Source organism: Sphaeramia orbicularis, chromosome 2, assembly GCF_902148855.1.
Source record: "Sphaeramia orbicularis chromosome 2, fSphaOr1.1, whole genome shotgun sequence".
Lineage (NCBI taxonomy): Eukaryota > Metazoa > Chordata > Actinopteri > Kurtiformes > Apogonidae > Sphaeramia > Sphaeramia orbicularis.
The window spans coordinates 11,307,034-11,331,900 of record NC_043958.1 but is presented as its reverse complement, the minus strand read 5'-3'; the positions used below and the strand labels follow the sequence as shown (position 1 = coordinate 11,331,900).

The 24,867-nt window shown below is 39.0% G+C and overlaps 3 protein-coding genes across 5 annotated transcripts; all 3 read right to left on the bottom strand.

Moving 5' to 3' along the window:
* Positions 1-164: 164 nt before the first annotated feature.
* Positions 165-11,732, bottom strand: retreg2 (reticulophagy regulator family member 2). The gene is made up of 9 exons (XM_030151554.1): positions 11,479-11,732; positions 9,950-10,053; positions 9,192-9,222; positions 8,769-8,898; positions 6,466-6,550; positions 5,990-6,127; positions 4,507-4,595; positions 4,205-4,340; positions 165-2,650 (listed from the first exon to the last, which is right to left on the bottom strand). Exons 1-9 carry the CDS (start codon positions 11,730-11,732, stop codon positions 1,854-1,856), a joined length of 1,764 nt encoding a protein of 587 aa, XP_030007414.1. The 3' UTR covers positions 165-1,853.
* Positions 11,733-12,299: 567 nt separating this feature from the next.
* On the bottom strand, positions 12,300-19,941 carry prkag3a (protein kinase, AMP-activated, gamma 3a non-catalytic subunit). 3 transcript variants are annotated; one of them, XM_030150278.1, is made up of 13 exons: positions 19,806-19,941; positions 19,618-19,657; positions 17,966-18,066; positions 17,803-17,884; positions 17,662-17,720; positions 16,585-16,645; positions 16,444-16,498; positions 16,223-16,349; positions 15,468-15,633; positions 15,335-15,372; positions 13,709-13,855; positions 13,530-13,623; positions 12,300-13,180 (listed from the first exon to the last, which is right to left on the bottom strand). In XM_030150278.1, the coding sequence occupies exons 1-13, from the start codon at positions 19,821-19,823 to the stop codon at positions 13,164-13,166; spliced, it is 1,005 nt and encodes a 334-aa protein (XP_030006138.1). In that variant the 5' UTR covers positions 19,824-19,941; the 3' UTR covers positions 12,300-13,163. The 3 variants fall into 3 exon arrangements, with proteins under 3 accessions (XP_030006138.1, XP_030006131.1, XP_030006147.1); XM_030150271.1 differs by having other exon boundaries at positions 12,300-13,623; XM_030150287.1 differs by having other exon boundaries at positions 12,300-13,623; positions 16,600-16,645.
* Positions 19,942-20,272: 331 nt separating this feature from the next.
* cnppd1 (cyclin Pas1/PHO80 domain containing 1) lies at positions 20,273-24,537 on the bottom strand. The gene is made up of 8 exons (XM_030155349.1): positions 24,329-24,537; positions 23,806-23,908; positions 23,577-23,658; positions 23,367-23,487; positions 23,079-23,207; positions 22,610-22,671; positions 22,318-22,435; positions 20,273-22,210 (listed from the first exon to the last, which is right to left on the bottom strand). Exons 1-8 carry the CDS (start codon positions 24,389-24,391, stop codon positions 21,572-21,574), a joined length of 1,317 nt encoding a protein of 438 aa, XP_030011209.1. The 5' UTR covers positions 24,392-24,537; the 3' UTR covers positions 20,273-21,571.
* Between the last annotated feature and the right edge of the window lie 330 nt (positions 24,538-24,867).

Sequence of the window (24,867 nt, the reverse complement as noted above, 5' to 3'; positions counted from 1 at the left end):
AACTGCCGTACACAAACTAGTATCTTTAGCTAAATCTGATGTAATCACTTGCCACATCTTTCCATTTACAGTTGGGTAGTCTTAAAAAGAAGGACACATCAAAATGTTTATTCCCCTCACTGGTAACTAAAGATGAAACAAACTGAATTTAATGGGCTTTTTTTAACCTGAAACATTCAAAATTTTCTCATAAATTGTGCAGTCAAATGACAAGGAGAAATTGAACAGAGTGCTGTTTTTACATGCAAAATGTACACGTTCTTTTTTTAGCATTTCTACACTATACACAAGGAGGCATTGACTGAAAAAAAGGGTTAGTACAAATACAGTGCACTACGACAAGTCGGGAAGTGGACAAGATAGTCTGCAATGTTATATTCAAATTTTACAACCCACCCCTGAGATCTGGATGCTGAGTGGTTTACAAAAACAAAGACCTGCTTCTTCATACAGCTGAGCATAGATTTCTTATCGATTTTTGCCATGTCAAGAATTTCTACAAATCTCCAGCAGTGGCCAAATAGAGAAGATGCGACTAAAGTATTAGTTTTTTTAATGTCCCTTCAAAAACAGAAACATCTGCTTAAATTAAAGTAATACTCCTGCGAAAGGTGCCCTCAAATATCATCATGACAAATACACCGTGATGCATGGCATGCATGGACTTGTCGTGGCACAAATGAAGTTATTTGGTAAACATACATACCCCAGTGGTGACTATATATAGATATATGTAAATATTTGAGTATAGGTCTATCTAACAAAATAAATTCAGTAATATGTGGATGTATGAAATTAAATTCTATTCATAGATACCAATAAAAATGAGGTCTCTGACAAAGAGGAAACTCTGGAATAATTCTTTTATATTGCCACAAAGTCACTTGTGTGTGTGTGTACATATATGGGTAAAGAGTTACTAATTATCAACATCCAACAATTTCCAAGTTTCCATTTCCAGGCAACAAGTGAAAGAACACTAATGACTGAATGCTTGAAGCATAGACTAGCCTGGGAGATAACTACTGTTTCTACCTCTGAGGATATGCAACTTCCTTTTAAACCTGGACATAAATCATTAAAAACATTTTCCTTAATAATCTTTATGGGCTGCTGAAAGGATAAAAATAAACTTTTACATTTACCCCCAGCTTAGCAATATTGTTTCATCAACTGACCATTAAATTAAATAATAATTTATAGCATATATTAATAGTTATGTAATCCAACATTCCAACTCTCCCTTCCATCTCGCTTTGAATCAAAATCAAGGTAGATGGTTTAAGCACATAACCGAGGAAGAAAATAAAGGCTTCATTACTGTGACATGAGACTAAACTCAAGACAAGTTTGTCATCCTGCCTTCACAGATGTTTTGTTAAATTACTGAGCAAATTTCACCCTTGATGAACAAACTGTCTTTGACAATAATGACCAGCTCTGCCCTGAGCCTGGTTGTGCTATACCTGATCCATCAGGCCTGCAGGCTGTATGAAGTAAATTCCTCCATGGCGTTGATGTGTGTTTACTTCTCAAATGTGAGTGTATAGATTACTGCTGCGTTTTTAATGAATGCCACTGGACAGTAGTGATGAACCCGACACTGTGATGGTCCTGCACTAGAAACAACACAACTCAGGTACCAAAGCTAAACAAAGTCCTGCGATGACAGGCTATCAAAGCTGAATGCACCAACTAATCTCAACCATGAGCCACACAATCACAGACCAACAGTATTAAATGCCAAACTCTGATAAATGTTTTGTATATAACAGTATGTACTGTATGTATATCATGTAGTTTTAATGTACAAACAAAAACAAGGAGGTGTGGGCGGGGGGGTAACAGAGAAGCTAGGACTGGGGTTGATGCTGAGTGGATGGAGGTGTGTCTGCAGCTCCTGACACTTGTCTGTTGGAGCTCAGGTCCAGCTCCTCGTCCACCTGCTCCAGTTCACTTTGGTCCAGAAGCTCAAAGTCCTCTTCCTCAGTCGGTACTAGCGTGTCATCAGGCATCTCCTCTCCGGTCGCACTTTCTGTTGTAATGGCCTCGTCCAGGTCCTCATCAGGCCCCAGTGCCCCTACTGTAGTGACTGTAGTGTGAGCAGTGGTGTCGGTAGGTTGGGTGGAGGTCTCCAAAGCGCCCGGTGGGGTTTCGGTGGGAAGGAATTCTGCCAGAGAGGGCTCCTCGCTAGCCTCAGTGGAGCGCAGCAGAGCTGACAGAGTGTTTTGCACCACAGTGGAGATAGCCGTGCTCACTATCTCCTCACTCAAGGCCTCCAGAGACCGCTGAGCACCCTGGGTAACTGCAGCTCCTTTCTCCTCTCCCTGCTGCTCCCCTGCTTCCTTGCCTGCACCCGTCACAGGCAGCAAGGCCTCCTCACACCCAGGTGGTCGTCCATGTCCGTTGAAGTGTGTGTTTACAAAATGGAGTGGGGACGCAAGGTGCTGGATGAGAAGGCTGGCAGGGCTCAGCGGTTCCCCCTCAGACGGAGCTCCAGCCTGGGCTCCGTCAGCCTGGCCGGGGCCTCGCAGAGGGAAATGCAGCAGGTTGTGTTCAATGGACGGGAACTCCTCAATAGAGGGAAACTCGGGGAGATCGCGTAGGTAGGCCTCCTCTGGGTCGCTGTGTACACTCTGCTGGTCCAGGTCTGTGTAAGAGGTGAGAGGAGACAGTCAGGTTCACGTCACATGACCGCAGCCATAGCCTGATCCAGCAAATAATGCTGGGTCAGGTCAGGTACTGACAGTAAGCGTCAAGCTCAGTGATCAAATGGTTATCCAAACACTGCTATTGCGACACCTTATGACATGCTGACAGAAAGACTACCAAGATCATTTTTTGACATTTTATGAAATGCAGTGTAGCCAATTTTTATATCCAGAACACATCATGATGAAGCATATTCCCCATAAATTCAGTAAATATGATGCAGTGATAATATAATATAGTTATGAGAGTGAAACTTGAAACAGTATAAAAAATAACAAGTTAGAGGTAAAAAAACACAACAAGAACTGTAGCTGTAGATAAATAATGGCCTACATTAGGGTTTCACAACAGGGGCACTTGGACAACATCCATGAGAAAGCTGAGAGGGGGGTACTCAGGTACAAATGGGGGGTGTTAGTCAGTGTTGTTCATCACAAGATATAAGTATCTATATCCAATGGCAGGTTTACCTACCGGCGCCCTCGGCACCACACCCCACCGCTTGAAAATCTGCAAAAAAAAAAATCCCAACTTCGACTAGGATTTCAACCGGAATCTTCCACATTCTAGTCCGTACCGTAACCTACTGAGCTATATGCCAGTAGTGCCAGCTGGTGACCTATTTGCTATCTGGCTCATGATGAGGTGAGGGGGCGTTTGTTCAAAAAAGGTTGAGAACTACTGGCCTACATGTTGATATATAAAAGGCCAGATGTAAACATGGAAAACATTCAGGTTCAGCAACAATTAGGCTCACAATATAAAGATATTAAATGTACAAAAGTAAAGAAAATACTCAAATTATGCTAAAACTAAATAGATATGTGGCAACATGCCTAACATGTTTGCCTTGTGTTGCCCAATCTCAAGGGTGTTTGGTTTTTTGAGTCCAGTCTGTCGCATAATTTCCTGCAGTGTGTTTTCTGCTCTGTCAGAACATCTCCTTGTTTTTATCTTAGTTAAGCCTTTCTCAGGTTAAAAATGTCTGGCTCTGTCATGCTCTCCCTTGTACATGTTTGCTTTTGTTGCATTCATGCAAATTTTCTGCATGCATCTGTGTCATGTGTAAAAACGCAAAGCAAATGACAACAGTGTGATTTGTGACACAAACACATGACTGATGGATCATAATATGAAATGAGAGTGAATTTCTCTGAACAACACTTAACAAGATGACCTGATTATCTTCTCTGTGTGAACCGAAGTCTGGTTGTTTTTTTAGGCTCTTCCCAACATAAAACAGCCATTATCACACTAGATGCTTTGAATGAAATTGTTTATTTACATTCTTGTTCCCAGAAGTCAGCTGCTGAAAGCTCCATCCAAATGAACTCTCATATGTCATAAAACATGGTAACTGGTCAGGGGGCAGTGTGATGTCTGTCATGTCTCTTGGTCACAACAAAAGAAGAATTTAGTATGAACCCAGCATTAATTCTAATTGGGGACAACAGAATCTCTGAACAGGTATGTTGGTATGTGTAAGACTTACCTTCAGAGACATCTGTGAGCTGTGGAGTGGTGGCTCTAGAGACAGAGAACCCACCGCTCTCCAAGATGGACGCCTCTTCATCTGATAACTCAGAGTCTGTGATGGCCATCGCCAGGGCTGTGGTCTTCACATCCACCTGATTGATTAAACCATAACATTTCACTCATATGACTTTACAGGAGACAACTTGTTCTCACCATGGAAATCAGTGCCTGGGTTTCTGAGAGTACCAATTTGTAGACTCTAAAGTTAGTCTGTGAATAAAGCGACAAAATTGTGATGTTGGTTGAGTTTGTCCATACCGTTGGAGCAAAACAGGACAGCTCCTCCTCACTCTCACTCTCTGTTTCTGCTCTCGGTTCATCCCCTTCCTCCATCTCCTTCTTAACCTCTGTTAAAACATAAACACAGTCCAAAAGTCACCCAGGAGACAGAAACTCATGTGAACCTTAAATGATGCCAATACAGCAATAAATGATGGATAATGGGGATGGAAACTTGATTTACACTGTAACACTCCTTTTGTTTGCTGAAAATACACCAGCCCTCTGCTACCAGCTAATATTAATAAAACAAATGCATGTGGGTCTGTTAATTGGTACAGGGTGTTTATTGAACAAAATGAATGCATGCTGTGACTCAGACCCATGTCTACTTGTGTCTCTTTAATCACGGTTCCTACAAGTTAAATTTAAGACCTTTTTAAGTCTACTTAAAACAGAACTTATGCCTATTTCACGGCCAAACTGGCAAAAATTTGTGACTTGTAAAATTTAGGAAAATATATGTATTTTCTCCAATGCTTTAATTCCCACTGTTCTGAGTCATTCCTCACCAGGGGCAAAGTTAGCGATAACTGGTTCCTAATTTCAACATAAATTGTCGGGATGGAATGGGTGGAACTGAGTGCAACACTGTCTACTCTAAAACTGATCATCTTCTTCTTTTTTTTGTTTTCAGTCAATTACATAGAATAATTTCAGCGTCAATGATTGTGGAGATTACGTAAAAGTAGGAATGAAATTTCCAAAACAGACATAACATGTGCATTCTACATGTGGGTTGGAAGTGTAGATTATTCTGTACAGAAACATACAACACTGGTGTTGAAATGGTGCAGGGAGGGGCCAGCAAGTCATAGCACATGATACATTTCCTTGAGATTTTATGGTTTTTTTTTTTTTAACATCTTAATATGAAAAGTCAATGCTTGAAAGGTAATTGCTGTTGCTGTACTCATTGCATTCAATATAATGGATAATGATAGCTTTTTTCCATACCTGAGCCACGCAAATTTGACAAACTGTTCTCTGTGAAAGGTTGATATTTTAGTATTTGTGTGTGCAGGGTTCCTACAGATTTCTTTAAATTAAATTTAAGACCTTTTTAAGACTACTTACAACAGAATTTAAAGCCCATTTCATAGCCTATTTCATGGCCATGCAGGCAAAAATGTGGGACTCCTAGCATTTAGGAAAATGTATTCATTTACTCCAATGCCAATTCCCACCATTATGAGTCATTCCTCACCGGGGGCAAAGTTTGCGATAATTGGTTCCTAATTTCAATATAAATTGCTGGGTTGAAATGAGTGGATCTGAGTCGACTAATGTTACTTTCTCTGGAGTTTGGACATTTAACAGACACATTTAAACACAAAAACAGAATTGAACACCTATCATATCAAACATAATATCTTTTAAAGACTTTATTTTTGAGGTATTAAATGCAGATTTGTAAATTCAAGACTTTTAAGACCCCACGGGAACCCTGTGTAATACTTACTCCTCTTGTCATGCTTGCGGGGCTCTGTATCTCCCTTCATGCTGTAGTCCAGTTTCATCAGGATGGGCTCCAGGCCGGTGTACATCCTCTGGATCAGCTCGTGGTAGACCACCAGTGGCCACAGCAGCACACTCAGGACTGAACACATCAACAGACCATGAAATGACAATTGGAAACACTGTGTATTCTATAGTTCAGACTTGTAGACATTATTCAAATGTCTTAACAAGGACAAAATTATGTATTCAAAATGAGACTCAAATGTTAGTAAATACATTTACATAAATTGCAGGTATGCCCTGTGAGATAAACACGATCCTGCACCAACAGGATTCCGATATCGGGTACTAACAAAGCATGCAAAACCACAGCATGATGTAATCACTCTGCTCCCGTCTATTATTGCCTTTTACCACACCCCAAACACAATAAGGCAGTCTGGGCCTTTTAGGACAATGAAATAGGCAGCAGCTCACCTATGATGTAGGAGATCATGATTCCTGGTACGTAATGTCCAACCACAGCCAAGACAAAACAGCCAGTACACATCATCACACAGAACTGGGGGGCAGACAAGAAAAGATAAAGGTTACTACACCTTTAAGAGGCAATATCATCATCGCTGCAGGTGTGAAGAGTGCTTACGCAGTATATGATAGAGGAGAATGTCTAAAATTGTTCTTGCAACTACAGTGCTTAGTGCAATCAGATAGTTAGAACTTGTATACGAGCTGAAGCTATTTTAAACATCACCTAAATACATGCTTCATATTCCCAACACAAACAAGTCTAAGACTAAACATTTGCTGAATTGTTTATGAAGAAAGGATATTAAAGGGTTTCTTATGCTTTAGAACATATCCTCTATCATAACTTGCATTTTATATTTATTCTAGTGCCATGTGCCAATCCTAAGGCAGGGTTGGGCAAGATATGGAATTAATATGATCAATGTGATTTGTTTTGAGTGAAGTGAAATTTGCGGTCATTCTGGCAGTTTTCAGTCGTTAAAACAGTGACATCAGCTGCTGCAATTTCCTTGGAAACATCTGCATATGTGAGCTTTGCTGATCAGCAACAAGTCCAAGTGATAATACAGTAACTGCAGCTGCTGAAGATAACAAAATATAAAAGGAAAAGGGAGGTGGGACTGGTGTGGTTTTAATGCTCACTAGGGGCCCACATTTCATGGAAAAGTCTGAAAAATGTCCACAAGAAATTAAAGTATCTTGACAAACCTGCTCTAGCATCTGAAACAAAAGCAATGGAATGGAGACAGACCAGCTGCAATTTTGCTATAGCTGTTTGCTGGTTGTACACATACAGTGTATAGGTTAATTAAGACACCTATTTTGAACAATGTACGGAATTTATATATATATATATATATATATACATATATGTTCCCCAGCTATAGCTTTCTGTTTAAGCGTTATTTCTGGGATTTTTTTTTTTTTTTTTTTACCTTTATTTGATTAAACCAAGTGAGGAGATGGTATGAAAGTAGTATGAGAATAGCATGCAGAAAATAGCCTCGAGAGTCAAACTCAGACCACTGTGATGAGGCTGTGGTGTGTGTGTGTGCATGAGTGTGTGTTAGGGCTGCACGATTAATTGTTAAAAGATCGCAATCTCGATTCACACATGTGCGCGATCTCATTTCTAAACAGACGATTCTTAAGCATTTTATTTCACGGGTTGCATTACAAACAAATGCCCACAAACACAGAACCACCGCCGCCTCCTCCCTCAACTAATGGTGAAGTGTCTTTACAACATGTGAGCCTGCTGCTGTCGGCTGCAGTTGAGTGAGGAAAGAGTGAATTACAGCGGAGGAATGTCTGTGGTAAAGAAAGTGAAATGGATGAGAACCCCAGTGATGGTGGTGAGTCACCCACCTGAACTCGTGCCCAATAAAGGTTCGCATTTGGCGATGTTAATCTCATGTCAGTCTTCTTTTCTGTCATCCAGATCCAAGTGTCTTTTCGGTTTCACTTGTCTGACTTCTGCGCTTTTCTTCTTCTCCTTTTCTTTTCTTTGTTGGTGAGGATAACTTGGCCTTTAACCAAAAATCAAAAGTCTCGCCCTCTCCAAAAATGTCATATTAAAAAAATTCCATTGTGGCAGCTGGGAAGTTTCTTTGCGCAGCAAACTTTCACAGATCAGCTGACACTGCTTAGCAACTGGGACAATAAGTAACTGGACTACTTGCGGAGTGATATGAAAGACGTGAATCAGCGGTAAAATAACCCATTTTCCTTGACAGCAGTGCAATAAACATTTTGTGAAAAAAATCGTGCCAGAGAATCGTGATCTCAATTCTAAGCGACAAATCGTGAGTCACATTTTTGCCAGAATCGTGCAGCCCTAGTGTATGGTATGTGCGCCGCTGGTTGAGCCATTAGGACACCCATGTACCTTAAGATTTTTAATCCTAATGTATTTCATGAAGCAGGAGTTAATGTAGATGGAAAACAATTTTAAAGTTCAGTGATAAGATTTCATAACTTGATATCTTACAATTTTAAAACATTCCTAAAGCAAGTCTTGACAGTCTTCTGTTCCTAATCATGTATTCTCTAACCTTATCCAACTCTTTATTGATATCAAGTAGTGGTGGACTGTTACGTACTGAGTGTACTGTGTGTTCTGTTGGAATCCGTCTACTGTGAAGTTTATGATATTTTTCTATTACGATAGTAGAAAACTGCTACGGGGTTTGTTAATTCATCTTATCCTTATCCATGTTCTCTAGAGGGACAGAGTCAAAGTACTGTACCTTGCCATGGTTCTGTCGTTTGTACTGCAGCATCTCTTGCAGATACAGACACCAGGTCAGGTAGCTTTCAGCCAGGTGGTGGCTGAGCTCAGGAACGCTGAGCAGACGCTGCTCCGCACTAATCGTTTCACTGTATGCAAACACACAGCGGCAAACACAAGAAGACAGTGACAAAATCAGTACCTTCAAGAGCAAAAACCTGTACTTAACATGCCTCAGGCTGCACTTCACCATGTTTAAAGAAGCAGGGCCAGATTCCATGTTCATGTTATAACAGCAGCGTAAAAGATACACAGATTAACAGACAAAACTAGATTGGAAGCCTAAAAGTAGTAATGATGACACGCCATGCTTTATTTAGACAATGCTGCAGTGTATAAGATCAGTATGAAAGAGACAAAAGAGAATGCTATTATCACTCACCTTTGTATTGGGTGAGCATCTGCATGTTGAACTGCAGTCAAATAAAAAACACCATTAGCAGCAGATCATAAACAAAACCATGTTGAAAGTGACTAAAAAGAAATCATGACGTTACTAAGCAACAAGCAGCAAAATACAGGATTCAAAAGGTTTTTACCCTCACACAGAGACCTGAGGGATGAAAAAGACTTTCTCATAAAAACATGTATATTGATTAAAGTGTCTAGAAAATGGGCTTTATCTAAATCACACTAATCAGGTCAATAACATTACCATCACTATACTGAAGAGGCTTTTTGCAGCAACTTTTACATGTTATATATACCTTAGTTACAGTCTTATATACAAGTACAAGAAAAAGCTAAACTTAAAACCATTACTTGAGCCTTCTAACAAATGTGAAACATTTTTTATTCTCAGATACATAAGCAAGCAATTTCCTCAATTTAATCACATCAGATATGAAAACCTGTTATGAAAGACATCACAGACTTTTATTTTTTAGTATCATTCAGTAGTTAATCATTATGACTGTTATAGAATTACTGTATAGAAAATCTTTTCACTGCTGACATATACAACCTTAGTGTGTCTTCTTTCAGTATAACAATAATCTTTGGTAAAAAGTTAAGATAAACTTGCTTGTCCTTAGTTTCAATATGCCGTCCTGAAAATATTTATTTAATTTGACTCATCAACCATAGGGATCTGTTTAAGCAATGACTGACAGAGTTTGTGGATGACATTTATGGGCTTACCAGTAATGATGGGCAACTTAGGCTTCCATCTTTCCAGTAGCATCAGTCCCAGCAGGGACACACTTAACAAGAAGAGAGGCCGCAGGGATGTGGATGACAGGAGCCTGAGGTAAACACATGGAAAAACAGCATTAAAGTTATGCTGAACAAATGTAAACGATACAGCTCCAGAGACTTGAACCCAACTGAAAACCTCTGGAATGAGATCAAGAGGAAGATGGATGGTCACAGAGCTGAGCTGCTTGCATTTTTGGAGCCAGAAGTGGCATAAAGTAAAAACACCCACACAGTCAAACACCAGCGGAGAGCATGATAAGGCATGTGAAAACTGTAACTAGGGTTAATCTACCAGATGAAAAAAATAATGATACGGTTTTAGTTCCATTGCTCAAGATATACATCTAGTTTTTAAAAAGCTGTTGTTAATAACTTCAAACTGTCCAAAATACCCATGAAAACATAGAGATTACTCCAATGTATCAAAGATACACAAGTTATCTGTTTATTTCAGGATTTACTCATTTCTTTTAAAGCTTTTCATGGCTGGGTCCCAAAGTATACATCAGAGCTCCTGTCTTCTTATGAATCAGTATGAACCCTGAGACCCTCAGACAGAGACCTAAACCAGATCCAGCATTCACTGTTCGGGCTCTTCAGCTGTGGGGCGACCTGCCTGCTGAATCCATATCACCTTTCAAATTTCTTTTGAAAACTTATTTTTATCAAAAGGCTCTCTTATAATTTTTTTTAAAGGTTTATTTTTATTCTTAACCCTTGAGTTACACCATAAAGGTCTCGATGCTATATTTTAGACTGCTCTAGTTCAATTCTATCTGTCTGTCTGTCTGTCTATCTATCTATCTATAGTATCTTGTTCAGTTATTATTCGTTATGCAGGCATGTTAATTCATGTATAATCATGTATTTTACTTTGTTATACTCTTTCTTATGAGTGCTATACAGATACATTTTACTATAATAATTCTTGTAACTCTGCAAATAAATGCATACCTATTGTCAGCGAAACCCGTTGTCGTTTAGTTATTAGTTACAATTATTAGCGCTAATATCGTGACAAATATTGCTAGATAGTATAGTGTGGTTGTATTCTGCTGTATAAAGTAAAGAGACAGAAACTATCTGTCACTAACAGCTGGTTAAAAGGCCTGAATCCACTCAGCATGACATGAGTGTTTACTACTACGAGCTGTGCAAAAGCTAACAGGTGTGCCAGCTAAAATAACTTTGACTTCTTATTATCCGTCTGTTTCATTTTATCAGTGTAGTGTCATATTTGCTGGCAGAGTTAAATGCATGACGCCAAATTTCCTGTGCTGTAAATAAAGTTTAAAGTGTCTTGCGAGCTATGCTAGCGTTAAGCTAAAGACGTGGGATTAGCTAACTTATCTTGACATTTACTCGTAATATCCTCGCTAGCGTTAGCCGCAGAGCTCATGAGGCACTTTAATGCAGCCTTATCAAGCTGTCAGAGAGGTGACAAACACTTAAAACACACACTCGACGGTTACCAGAATAATGTGTTGAGTGTCAGGGCGACAGAGATGCTGTACAACGGCCTCTCCCAGACCAGCAGCCTCTGCACCCATAGCAGCAGGGGCTCGTACTGCGATAGCCAACCCTGAAGACGCTCCCGCAGACGGACGAGCTCCGGGTTTCCGTCGCCGCAGGCCTGCTCCGATGTCCCGGCAGGGAACAGAGCCTCCAGGCCGACCGAAGAGGAGGTAACCGAGGGGCGTCTTCTGGCCTCCTCTCCGCTCGCCATGTTTTCCCCCACTTTGTTATGTTGTTTTGGAGATCACGGGGTATATGGAAAGACTACCAACAAGCTGGAAGGGCTAGAAGAAAAGCAACTTCCGGATATTACTGTCAAAATAAAAGCCTCATGTCGCAGTTTGTAGTGGCCGGGACCCGTAAAATAAAACACACCATGAATCAGTTTGGAGAGTACTTATACACATTTAGGCATTAATTTAAGACGTTTATGTAAAAATATTACATTGTGGGCACTGACAGATAACATAGGTCGGTCTTAGATCTTTCTGTCTGTCTGTATATACAAATGCACATTTTAATCTTATTTCCTTCCCTCCTTATTTACCCATGCAAACTCCCTGTACTGTGTGCCTTGTCCTATAATCTTTGTATATTTCTAAAAATATTTTTAAAATGTACTTGTGAGTTCATGGTTGTATGATATATAAAATTAAAGTAGGATAACATAATTTAATAATGTAAAGGAAGTAAATAAATACGTCATAGTCACTATCGAATTAATATATACATGGAAATGAGTACAAAAGTGAGGGAAATGTTTAGTCCATATATTTTATTTCATTTAACCTTCTAAGGTTCCAGACATACAAACTCTGTTTATTTTCACATAATGATAGAAGAATAACGGCAGCTGGTTTATATAGACATGACATCAAAAAGCCCAACATTTTGTTATATTTTTCGAAATACTATTGTGTTTTGACCATCAGGGCTGTCTCGGTAAATATTCTAACACCATAAAGGGGACAAATACTTTTTCGTCATTTTAAGTTTTATTTTGAAGGCAACGTCTATTTCCGGTTTAATTGGTGATAATTTGTGATCGCTTACTGAACCAATGTCACAGATGGGCGGACGGATCACAAGGCCCGTCACGGATGAGAAAAAAATGCAGTCACGTGTTTCCTTGTTTACTGTGTAGAGAGTATGGGGTTAAAGCCCAAGTGTACCACCGTGTGGTTGAAGACACTTGTGCACATTACATAAAGGACAAAACACTGCTGTGCTCAGCCTCATAGGACAGCTCTGTTACTCTTGAGCTGCCACTTCTTATCAGATAAACATTTATGTTCTATTCAATAAATGGTTCCATTTATTTTTCCCTTGTATGACTGATTTTTTATGGTGAGTATTTATTTATATTTTTTGTATAAGCCTGCTCCCAGCAATTTCAGTCATAGCTTCAATTCTTCTTCACAACAGAACACTAAAACATGTTTTGATAGAAACGTTTAATACAGAAATATACAACACTGAGTAAACATACTGATCAATTTGATCAAGAGTGGCCAAAATGGTCAGCTCACTGTGTCCATTTTTACCTCAACATGTGCCAAACACAGTAAACAGCATGAAGAGCATTAATATCTGTATGTAAACAGCAGCACAGCCGGGGAATTCTTCATTTTCTTGGCATCTTTCATTTCAGTCTCATCTCTGAAATGAAAAAATCTTTTCAGAAGTCTGATAAATGTGGCATGTTAAGTATTATTCTCCAGCAGTGAGGATACAGGAGTCCATGTGTGTTTGAATGCAGTCATGCACAGCATTCAGTGAGACTCGTCTGAAAGTAGCACAGGGTTTTCTGTTGCTCTGAGAAGATGACATATGGGGGTCAAGACCTCTGGGTGCTGACAACAGTGTGAGTGGTTGGGTTGGGGGATACTTAGGTGGGGGAGAAGCTCCAGAGGCCTACCTTCCACTGTACACGACCAGGACTCAAGCCTACACGGGCGTTAAAGGAGGGAAAGGGACCCCCGGTGCTAGGACAAAAGGGCGTCAATACCTGCAGGAGTTAAGACCATGGCCTGCAGCAGGTCAGACAGAGAGATGATGCCCTTCACCACGTCAGCCCGGTCCACCAGGACCAGCCGATGGACCTGTGATCAGGACCAGATCAGAAACACTCTTCAAGTCTGCTCACATCTGTTAAAATCTCAAAAGACATTCCAATCACCCACCTACCTCAGCGTGTACAATGCGATCTATGATGGTTTCTAGAGTTTCATCCGGGTAGCACTTGATCACACCCTCGATGAAACAAATTCGCCTGCGGATCGCCTCCTGCATCGTCATGTCTAGATTGTTGTAAGCCTTCTGGGCTGCTAGATTCTGCCATTTTACAAACACACATATGCCAGTTACAGTTTACATTGGTGGTAATCAGAGTCGAGTTATGATCTTAAATACAAGACATTTCCTGAAGCAATGGTTCACAAACTTTTTCAACTTGTGACTCAAAAATGAATTTTATGACTCCTCTGAACCAAAATTAACAAAGTGCTTCTTGAACTTCCTGACAGACTAAATTTTTACAGCCAAAACACTGTCTGATAGTCTCTCTTTCATGTCTTGCTACATCTTTACATCTCATGTACAAACTCAACCTGTTGACTGCTCTTCTTTCTCTTTGCACATTTTTTAATTGCACTACTTAACTTAAATGTTTATAAACTCTTTTGTACAAAAGTTTTTTACTTATTTAAACTGTTTTAGTTGTGTTTTTAGTGCTTGTTTACCATGTTGTACAGACAGAACATAGTTAAAAAAAAAAAAAAAACAGAGTAAAATTCCTTGTATTTGTCGGCAAATAAAGGCAATTCTGATTCTGATGTGATTTTTACTACTACGTCTTTTGCTTTATGTTCATTTCTTGCAACTTTTACCCTATTGCCCCTATAACTTCCATTTTGTACATATTTTACATCTCATTTCTATCTTATGATTTGTGGTTATTTTCCTCTTCTTTTTTTCTTTCACACCTTGTTGCATCTTTTCTGCTTCTTTCATAACTTCCCTCTCATATGCATTTGACATTACTTCCACATTATAAACTCTTCAAGCGAACACTCCTACTATTTTAATTCTGAAAATAAATTTACATATCAGATTATTGTTATATAGTTTATTCTGGCAGTTGCTGACCCAGTAAAAACAGCTCTGCCATCTGATCTTAAGTTTGGGAAAGGCAGGTCTAAAGGTATTACTCAAGTCTGCATTCTAAAAAGCATTAGTAATTTCATACAAGCCCCTGCTTTAAAACAAAGTGTATCTGCACCACAGGAGGCCATGCGCTAAAAAAAAAGTTGTATCTTTTCCACACATCACAATCTGTGGGAAAACTGAAAAGGATAAAAACAGCCTTTTTGTTCTATTTTTATTTTAAGAACATTAGCTGCACAGCAACAAACTGCACTAAACTAAACAAACTCACTGAGCTTTATTTCCATCTTTGTTTACTCTAACATGATGCTGCAGAAAATAAAAAAAATCCAAGGAAAAAACTGACCTTTGCCCCTTTCATATATATATATATATATATATATATATATATATATATATATATATATATATATATATATATATATATATATATATATATATATACACACACACACAGCTTACCTCTCTACAGCAGGGGCATGTATTCTGTTATCTGTAGTCAAATGCATTTTAACGTAACCCTCATTAAACAGGTTACTGAACAGGTTTCAGAAAACAAAGGTGTAATATGCAAATACAACTGCAGGGTTTGAAGGTGTGGTTCAACAGTGTCACACAAGGTATTAGTTGTGTATATTTAGTACTTACAATGACATCAAATCTTGAGTAGAGAGCAACCACTTTTCCTGAGAAAATAAAAATGTTGGATACAGTAATAACGTCCAACAGGCACAAATAACATGACATGTATAATGTGTGTTTTTCAGACATTTATATTTACCTTGTTTGTCCACCACAGGTAATGCAGAAACCCTCCTCTCCACAAAAATGGAGAGGGCTTCGTAAAGTGTTGCTGTTTGCTGAACGGTAGCGATGTTCCTAAAAGTACCAATTCCCAGCTCCTGGATCTGTCTCTGAACAAAGGCAGGTTTGGGAATCTTCTTACCCTGAACACAAACATCACAAACATGGCTTTGCCAAGAACTACTGCACTCAAAAAGATGTTTATATCCCGAGCCATTTCATATTCTAAAATGTTACCTCCAGAAATGATGTTAATAAGCAATCATGTTGTTTTTAAAATCCATTTTAAGAAATCAATCAATCACAACAATTGACAACCAATCAATCAATAACAAAACAACAACAAAACAACAAAACAAAGCTAAATTAATGTAACTATGTTTTGGTTTGTTTTTTTTTTTTTTTTCTGTCTATGTGCTTTGTAAATATGTAAATTGTAATATTTTATATTGAGAAGTAATCATGTTGCTTTTAAAACAAATCTTAAGAAATCTGTGATCAATAATGAAACAATTCTAAATTTATGTAACTATGTCTTTTTTCTGTCTGTGTGCTTTGTAAATCTAAAAATTGTAGTACTTTAATATTGGGAATGGACCCCAGGAAGAATAGTCTCTTCTTTGGTAGAGACTAACAGGGATCCTTAAATGGAGAAATAAAGAAATCACAAACATGGCTGCCAAAGTGCAGTGATGGTGATTTATCATATAAGTTGATTTACAGCTCACTCACAAATATATGCAGGAACTTGAGGATTCTTTTGTGGGTCAGAATGTGTAAGACATTTCCAGACTCTGGATCGATGACGGGGAGTCTGTGGATTTTATGTTTGAGCAAGGAATAGATGGCATCAAAGAGGCTGAGGAGAGGAGGGGGGGGGTTAAAAAGCATAGACTAATAGCTGAGTAAATATACCGTTAAATGTTGGATGTGGGAGTGTTGTGTTTACTCACCTGGCCTCTGGAGAAATACTAATGAGGAAGTGGTTGGAATACTGTAAGTAGACTTCTGCACAGAAGAGAGACAGCTCTATTGGACATCCACAGAGATGTATGCAGAGGAGATAAGTGGACTGATCTGTTGTGGTTATTTACTTTGAAATGAATCACCTCTCCATGTGTTAATCTTGTGATTCTCCAGCTCGTACATCTGAACCTTTTCAGAGAGACCACAATGTAAATAGTTGCAGTCGTGAAAAAAAAACAAAAAAAACAAAATGAAGTGGCTACTGACACAGTACTGTGGCACGAAATATCGGTTTGTCTATTACCACAGAGCCAATCAACACCCTCATTATATCATGTCTAGACTGGTAACTTGTTACATCTCAAAAAGCACCAAAGCAATCAGAAAACAAATAAGTGAAATTTCAAAACAGTGGAGATTTAGCTCACTCTGTAACATATCGTACTGCAACATGGAAGACTCGGGTTAAATTCCCAGTCAAAGTAGCTTTTTTTTTTTTTTTTTGGAAGATTTTCAAATAGGGGGTGGGGGGGCAGGCACGACTGGTAGGCAAATCCGTCATTATTATAAATCAGCCACTGGGACAACATTCAGAGTGCAGAATTCAGACCACAGCACTCAATACACTGAAGTGACACTGAACTGTGAAGTCACATGGCACACTGCTGCATCTAACATGTAGCTCCGCCCACCTTCTCCAGCCTCTCTGACTGCACAGAGCAAAGAACACCATAAAACAACATATAGAGCATTTAGAACAATAATTCCTATTCTATACTATATACTATCCCTAATTTGTCGTTTCTTCCATCAGTACTGTGGTAGCAAAATGCACAAAAGAATGCACTGAAGCCATATATGATCACAGTACTGTGGCAACAAGAAGCTAATGAGTTTATTGAACAGTACCTATGATTGGCTCTAGTACAAATGCTAACATTTGATTGGCTCTGTGGCAATAGACAAACTGATATTTCATGCCACAGTACTGTGGTAGTAGCCATTGCCAAAAAAAAAAAAAAAAAACTAGGGTGAACAGTATTGGTGTGTTTTGGCGGCTGTTTTTGTCAAATAGTCTGTTCAAGTAACCCTGATTTACGACTATAATAATATAAAAAAGACATGGTGTCAAATATAAGTATGCACGCTATGGCATCCGTGCTATGCTCAAAATGTAGACAAAAATGTGGAGGACTCCCACTCACCATAGGGGACTTGTAGTAGTAGTGAAGGATGTTGATGAAATCTGTAATGGTCAGCATGCCTGTGACAGAATAGAACTGATGTTTCTATCACCATTAGCCCACAGCGTTCAATATCTCATAGTGATTGATTTCTTGCCTTACCCACAAATCTCTGTAACTTGCTGTCCCACAGCGGTGCAGCTCTTAAGCCATTTGCCACCAGTGCAAAAAAGGCCTTCTTCACCTCAAAAATAAAAAAAAAATCACCATTAAATGAGAACTGTGAGTTGTGGTGTTCATTTTTTAGTACGTGAACGTGCCTCACTTGTAGCGTGGTATCAAATATGACCAGTTTACAGCTGGTTGGAATGGCGTCGTAGCAGCGATGGTTTTTCATAAAATTCATGTAGACTGTGGCATCAGCATCTGCAGGAGGTTTAAAAACACATTTAAAAACATAGTCGGCAAGACGTTTTATCTTACTTAAATGGAAATCTGCAACTCCTCCATCCAATGTTCTTTGGATCAAATCCATCCTGAATTGCACATATCTAGAGAATATACGACATACATTTCAGGGCTCCAAGACCAAATTTTATACAATGTGGACCCCTTTTCTCTTACATGCTAGAGATCTAAATTTCCCTGCTATTCCTGATTGATTAGTTTTGTCATTTGTTCTCACATACTATCACGGAAATAATTATTCGACCACTCTTGAATTATATAATTTCTTGTTCATTTTAATGCCTGGTACAACTAAAGGTACATTTGTTTGGACAAATATAATGATAACACCAAAAATAGCTCATAAGAGTTTAATTTCAGAGCTGATATCTATCCATTTTTCATGGTTTTCTTGATAATAACCAAAATCACTTCAGTTCTTACATCAATATCTATGGCATTGTACTGACAAAAACAGTGCTTTTAGGCATTCCATGTTTTCTTTTCTGTCTATTTTAGTCACATGATACACACAGGAGATAGTAGCTGATTGCATAACCATTGTTTTAGATGACTTTTGACTTTTTCCCCACTGGACTGGAATGAGCTAAACCTAATTTACTCCTGAACATATAGGAGCCTGAGATTATGAATGAGAATGCGATGGACCATGTTATTTACACTGATTGACCTACATAGGACTGTATAATTGTTGTCTTTAATGTCGAGGTGCTGTTTGTTCGTCGTCTGTTTTGTTCTTTGTTGAGGTTGTTTTATTTTGCTTTTATATATTGCTGTCACCAAGTTACTGACTTTACATATTTTCATATACAAAGGTGTGTTGTATACATGTAACCTATGACTGAAAAAAAAAACTCAATAAAATAAATTGAAAAAAAGTCAATGCAGATTATTTGATAGTATTCAGATACTCTAATTCAGTGGAAGTACTAATGCCATGAAAATACCCTTATTTAATACTGCAGTTACAAAATGTAGTAGTAAAATGTGCATTCAATTGGCCTATATATGACATATTTGTATCCATATTACTCTTGCATTAATGCACATGTTGCATGTTACTAGCATCACTATGAACTCATCATAATGTATGTTTGTAGTGTTACAGTCCTTTGAGATCCATGCATCTCTAAAAAAAATCCCAGAAAAATTGCCTTGTTTTCAGTGTTGTAATAGTGCATTTCCAAACGTTCCTAGAGGGTCTTGAGCAACAGAAGACAGTTTTCACAACCAGCAAAGGAGCATTTCATCCTTTATCATCTAATAATCACTACATAAGGGGTTATTTGGTTTTCAATGGACAGGAATCAGACAGAAAAATAATCTGAGAATTGACTAAAGCTGAAGTGTAATATTTCCCTCTGATACGTTGTGACATACATGTATGAAGTAGCTGAAAATGTCAGTATTTAAGCTCAAATGCATCAAAATTATTGACAATATTTAAATAAAATCATTTAGTTCCATCCCACAACTTCAAACACCACATATACATTTTTGTCACCTTACCTTGTGTCTGCGTTTCCTGCATCTTTTCTGGGAATGACACCTACAAGACACCAAGTGAGACATTCTCCACGTAACATTGTCAAAATAGCCGGAAAGCCACTGATCTACTCATTTCCTCACTTCCAATAATAGCTTTCACTAAACACACATCGGTCCCTGATGTATTTACCCTAAAGTAACATTTTTACCTGAGTTCGAGGCTCCATATTTGTCTTGCGTGGCCATGAAAATGTTATTTTCAACACAGCAAACTCCAAAGCGTTGGTGACTTTGAGTCTAGGATCCTGTCCTCAGTGCAGTTGGGTCTATATTAGGAGTTCTCGGGTGGTATGTTTCAGGCTGGGGGGGTGGGGGGGGTGGGGGTAAAAGAAGTTGGCACAAGCTCAGTGGGAGGGACAAACCAAGGCCTAGGTCTGATCTCTGTAAAACATGTTATTCTCAGTGTATTAACTATGTACTGCTTTACAGATCACATTTGTTTCATTTTAAGCTCGATAATTATTGCTTTTAATGGTCAAATATGGATTATTATAGTTAAACATGGTGCAAATTATGTCAGAATTTATACTAACCTTGCAACTAAAGAACATATTGACTTAAAAACACTCTTGAAATGCATGCAGGATGTTGTGTCATATTAACACAGACACTAAAATGCCACAAATGTCATTCTTTATTAATTCAGGTTTTTTTTTTTCCTTTACAGATTTTTACATCATTTACAAAATTAAAGCAAATTGTGCTTCTGGGGAATATGTCAAAGGTTTGGTTACAATGTAAATACGCAGGGAGCCGTGTTACTTTGACTCTAAAAGCAGTTTTCTTGTCAAAACTGTCCATCTTTAACATTTTTCTCTGATGTTTTAAAGTGATATGTTTGAGAACGCGGTAGAACTGGAGTGAAATGTCGTGCTGCAACAGAAAGGGAGCTTGATGTGCAAATTCCAAACTTAATACACAAAAATACTGCAGTTATCACTGGAAAATGTATGTACAAATGCTACTGTATTAGAAGCATTCACTTCAAGAACCCCAACCAGAATATCTAGAATCTCCTTCATACAAACTTTCCACCACATTGAGAAAAAGTAAAAAATTAAATGAAATGAGTGATAGTCATGTCATGCACCCCACTGCCAAACAGAATGCATATCACATGATGATAAAAGAAAAATACAACAAAAAGGTTAACTTCACTTCATTGAACTGAGACAACGTTCTTAGAAATGCTCTCCTTTGAGCAGTGACATTTCTACTGAGGTATGGGAACAATCTGGATTCAAATTGTTTTCTTTCTTAGACTTTCTCCTAAAAAAGTGTTGAGAATTTGTTTTCCAAAACAGTGCAATCAGCAAGTATCTGATGTAAACTTCCGTTGCAATTTTTTTTTTGAGGAAACAGTTAACATAAAGCAAATACATAGATGTAAGAGTTAAATTTCAAAGCAACAAACCTAGCTGTGTCCCTTCTTCAAACTTGCTGTGAAACTTTCATACTTCCCATGCTTTCACAGATCTGGCAAATACTCATTCACTGATATACAAACGTGAAACACACCAACGATAAAGGCTCCCATTTCTCATCCGACAAGTCTGCATTCCCTAATGGTGATAAATATGGTTACAAAACAATATGAATGTAGGCAACGAAAGCGTATCAGAACACCCATTTTCATTTCTTGTGAAAATGTGAAAAAAAGATGCAAAGCAATAACTGAAAACTGTGGCATTTAATTGATGGCGAACTATGTCTGTAACGTTGAACTGTGATTGATGATTGACTTTTCACCCTGTGCTGTATTATTTCAGAGAACGTGCCTGCTCGTACTTTTGCGCCTGTAATCGAGATCTGGAAAAGTAAATAAAAATGTGATGTAACGCATCATGAAAACAATGCTGGTTTAATTTCCAGAGTCCATTACTACAGGCTGATAGCACTGGAGTTTGCTTGGTGTTTAGCCTGGCATGAGTAGAGCCTGGGCTTTGTTGACAGGTAATATCGACTCCGGGTGGCAGCACCCCAGCTGGACAGGAGCAAACACTCCCAGGGGAGAGTTCAGAGCAGGCTCCACACCTCCAAGGACTCTGGAGGACAGCCATGGTACGTGACGCTGATCTTTAACAAAGTGCTCGTGAGTGGAGCGTGATGATGAGGTATTTTTCAGCCCGCACTGAAGAGGAGGAAGCGTTGCCAGACAGCCAGGACAGAAGAGTGAGACAGCAGACCAAGACTGGGGAGCTTCATTTTCAGACAGAGGATGTATGTGACCCATGGAGGCAAGGAGGGAACCCCACACACACAGTAATGACGTCTGGGAAGAAGATGAGGGTGGATCTTGTCTGTATTGCTGACTCATTCCATGTGCACCGGTCTGACGGTTCAGACTCTTGTTGGCCAAAACACAACAGGGATGCACTGCAGCAGGAGTTTCAGGGTTCATGTTGGAAGTCTGAAGATGGGCAGAGCTTATTTCTACTTGTGGCAGAAGCAGGGACTGGCCACTTCTGGCGAGACTGAGCTGGTGCAGAACGGTGCTGGTGGCGATGAGGCCAGCAACACTGGTCAGATAGACCAGACCAATCATACATGATACCTGTAAGACGAACACAGGGAGAAAACACTCACTGACAATTTCCATTTGAGTGTTAAGAGACAGAGAAAATTATTTTTTTACTTGGTATGATTCATCCCCTTTCGTACTTTAGTAAAGTGCTGATAGATGGCTGTGAGGGCTTGGCTCCATGCTGTCTGCTCCAGGAGGACACAGAGGTCAGTGTACGTAAACCACCCACGTTTCATCCCTTGTCGCTCCGCAATGCTGTCAATGTAGACAAAAGTCAGGATTATTCCATGTCAGTGTACACATGTACCCTGCTTCTTCATACAGTTTCACATAATAAACAAATTCGATACTAGTACAATTTAGAACAAATAATACCCTAGTATAGTTTATATTTATAGATAAAATAGATAAAAGAGGCTGACCACCAACCTGGTTTCAAGTTGACCAAGTATATCAAAGAAGTCATTTGGCTCCGTGAAGAGGCTCCACTCCTAAAAAGAAGAGGACATAATAGTTTAATGATGAGCTAGAACTTTTCACTTTACAAAAACAGACTTTACACAAAAACAGAGTGAAACTTTAGTGTTCAGTGTGAATGCTTTGTGACATAGAAATGGATTTGTGAAATCAATGCACTGTTTAAGAGCATGTGTGTCTGGAAAAGTTTGAATAAAATCAGAAAAAGAGCATGTGTGCAAATAAAACATGTTATGAACAAAAAATGTATTTGACTATTCAGCCCAAGCAGTCAAAAATAACGTTGCATATCCAGTAATCACAGAATAGTACATTGGTAACATTTTTAGTGTAGTATGCAAGGTCTTTATGCTTTCCAAAAAATTTCGACCCAAGTGTACGCTGCTTAGAAAAAATGTTAAGCATCGTGGCCTGTACTCACAATGGCATTTAAGAAATTCATCTCCAGGGTATTGACAGTCTGAACATCCAGCTTCCCAGCAGCTCCCCACTCATCATTGAAAACTTCTTCTTCTTCACCTTCGTCGTACAGGTATTTGCTGGCTACCATCTAATACAAAGGAACAAAAACACATTAGGCTATTTGTCACTGCTCTCTAACCTTTGACTGAATGCAACACTAGATCTCCATATACAACTGAAACAAGGAGTGAACGTGCTAGAAATAACACACCATATTTAGAATGACCTTTACATTGAAAACACATACCATGGAGATCAGGAAGAGGTCAGAGGAGGAGATCTTTTGTAGGTATTCTGGATTTCTATGTCGGAGCCGTTCTATGTAAACGAGAGCCAGCATCATGGCACATGGAGAGATGCAAGCTTCCCTGTGAAAACAACAAAAACTTTGATTGAGATTTATGGCATCTCAACAGTGCAAAGTTCATCATAATACAAAACAGACAGGTGAACAAACCTGGCAACATGAGCAGCATACTTCTTCTGGAGCTTTCGGATCGGGCTTGGGGCAGACTTCTGGAAGATTTCTACGGCAATATCTAGAAACCAAGAGGGAATACAGATGTTAAATTTAGACTATGACGGTTTGACTGAAAGTACTTGGTAGACTCATCGTAGACAACCTTCACTGTGAGATTAAGGAAACATTTAATTTAACACCAAATTGACTGATACAAGAAGTTTACCTGTAACAGGGCAGGAGAGGGCATCAAGAGAAACATCTTTGTCCAGGCCATAATACAGTCGTTTCCTAACTCGTTCAGTCAACTTCTGGTGTCCAGGAAGAAACTGCAAGTTCATGGGAATTCCATTAATATGACAACAACATCACAATTACAGTAACATTTTTTTAAGATGACGTCAGTTTGTAGAACTGTTAAGTAACAGGCAGTAACTCTGTTTAGACACCTGCTATCAATCATGTTAGCGCGCCAAGCTAACAGCAGGCCCCTAGCATTTAGCTGCGTTGACATATTAGTAGAAACTACGCGCAAATAAAGTTGACGAGCTACAAGCAGGAGATGTTAGCCATCAAACATCTATGTCAGTTACAGGGATCTTCAATTTAACTAAAATTCGTTTGGAAAGTAACTTTCGTCTTGTGGTAGCTAGGAAGAACACCGCGTTACTTGGCTCTCATTAACATTAGCTAGTAAATATTAGCTTTCGTAGTTTGTTGGCCTTCCGGTTATCAGATCAATAACATACCGTAAACTCCTGGAAGTCCGAAAACTGAAATGTCTTTTCGTTAAACAAAGCGTCAAAATCCATAATTGCTACAAGTAAAACATTTGTCGGCCGAATGTAGAGGAAACGACTGTTTTGCCTTGCCCCCCCGCCTCGCTGGTACAATTTGTGCCGTACAGCTTAGCTATGCTACACGCCCTGACCGCAGAAAACACAGCCCGGATCCAGCGGTCTTCCATACAGATCCAACAGGGGGCGCAGTAGAGCAGTCAGACCATGACAGCTTCAGCCTTCATCTTCTTCGTCTTCTTTACTTTTAATGGCAGTTGGCAACCAAATGAAAGGTGCATTTACCGCCACCTATTGGACTGGAGTGCGGGCGGAGGTAAACAAAAAAAAAAAAAAAAAAAAAAAAAGATAAATAACTAGCAGCTATAAAGTACTATGTACACTATAGTATACCGAAGCTACCAACTATAATCTATTCATTAATCCTGTTTTATTTAGACAGGAAGCAATGATTTTCCACAGCTTTGATGAAGGAGCACCTGGAAGGTTTA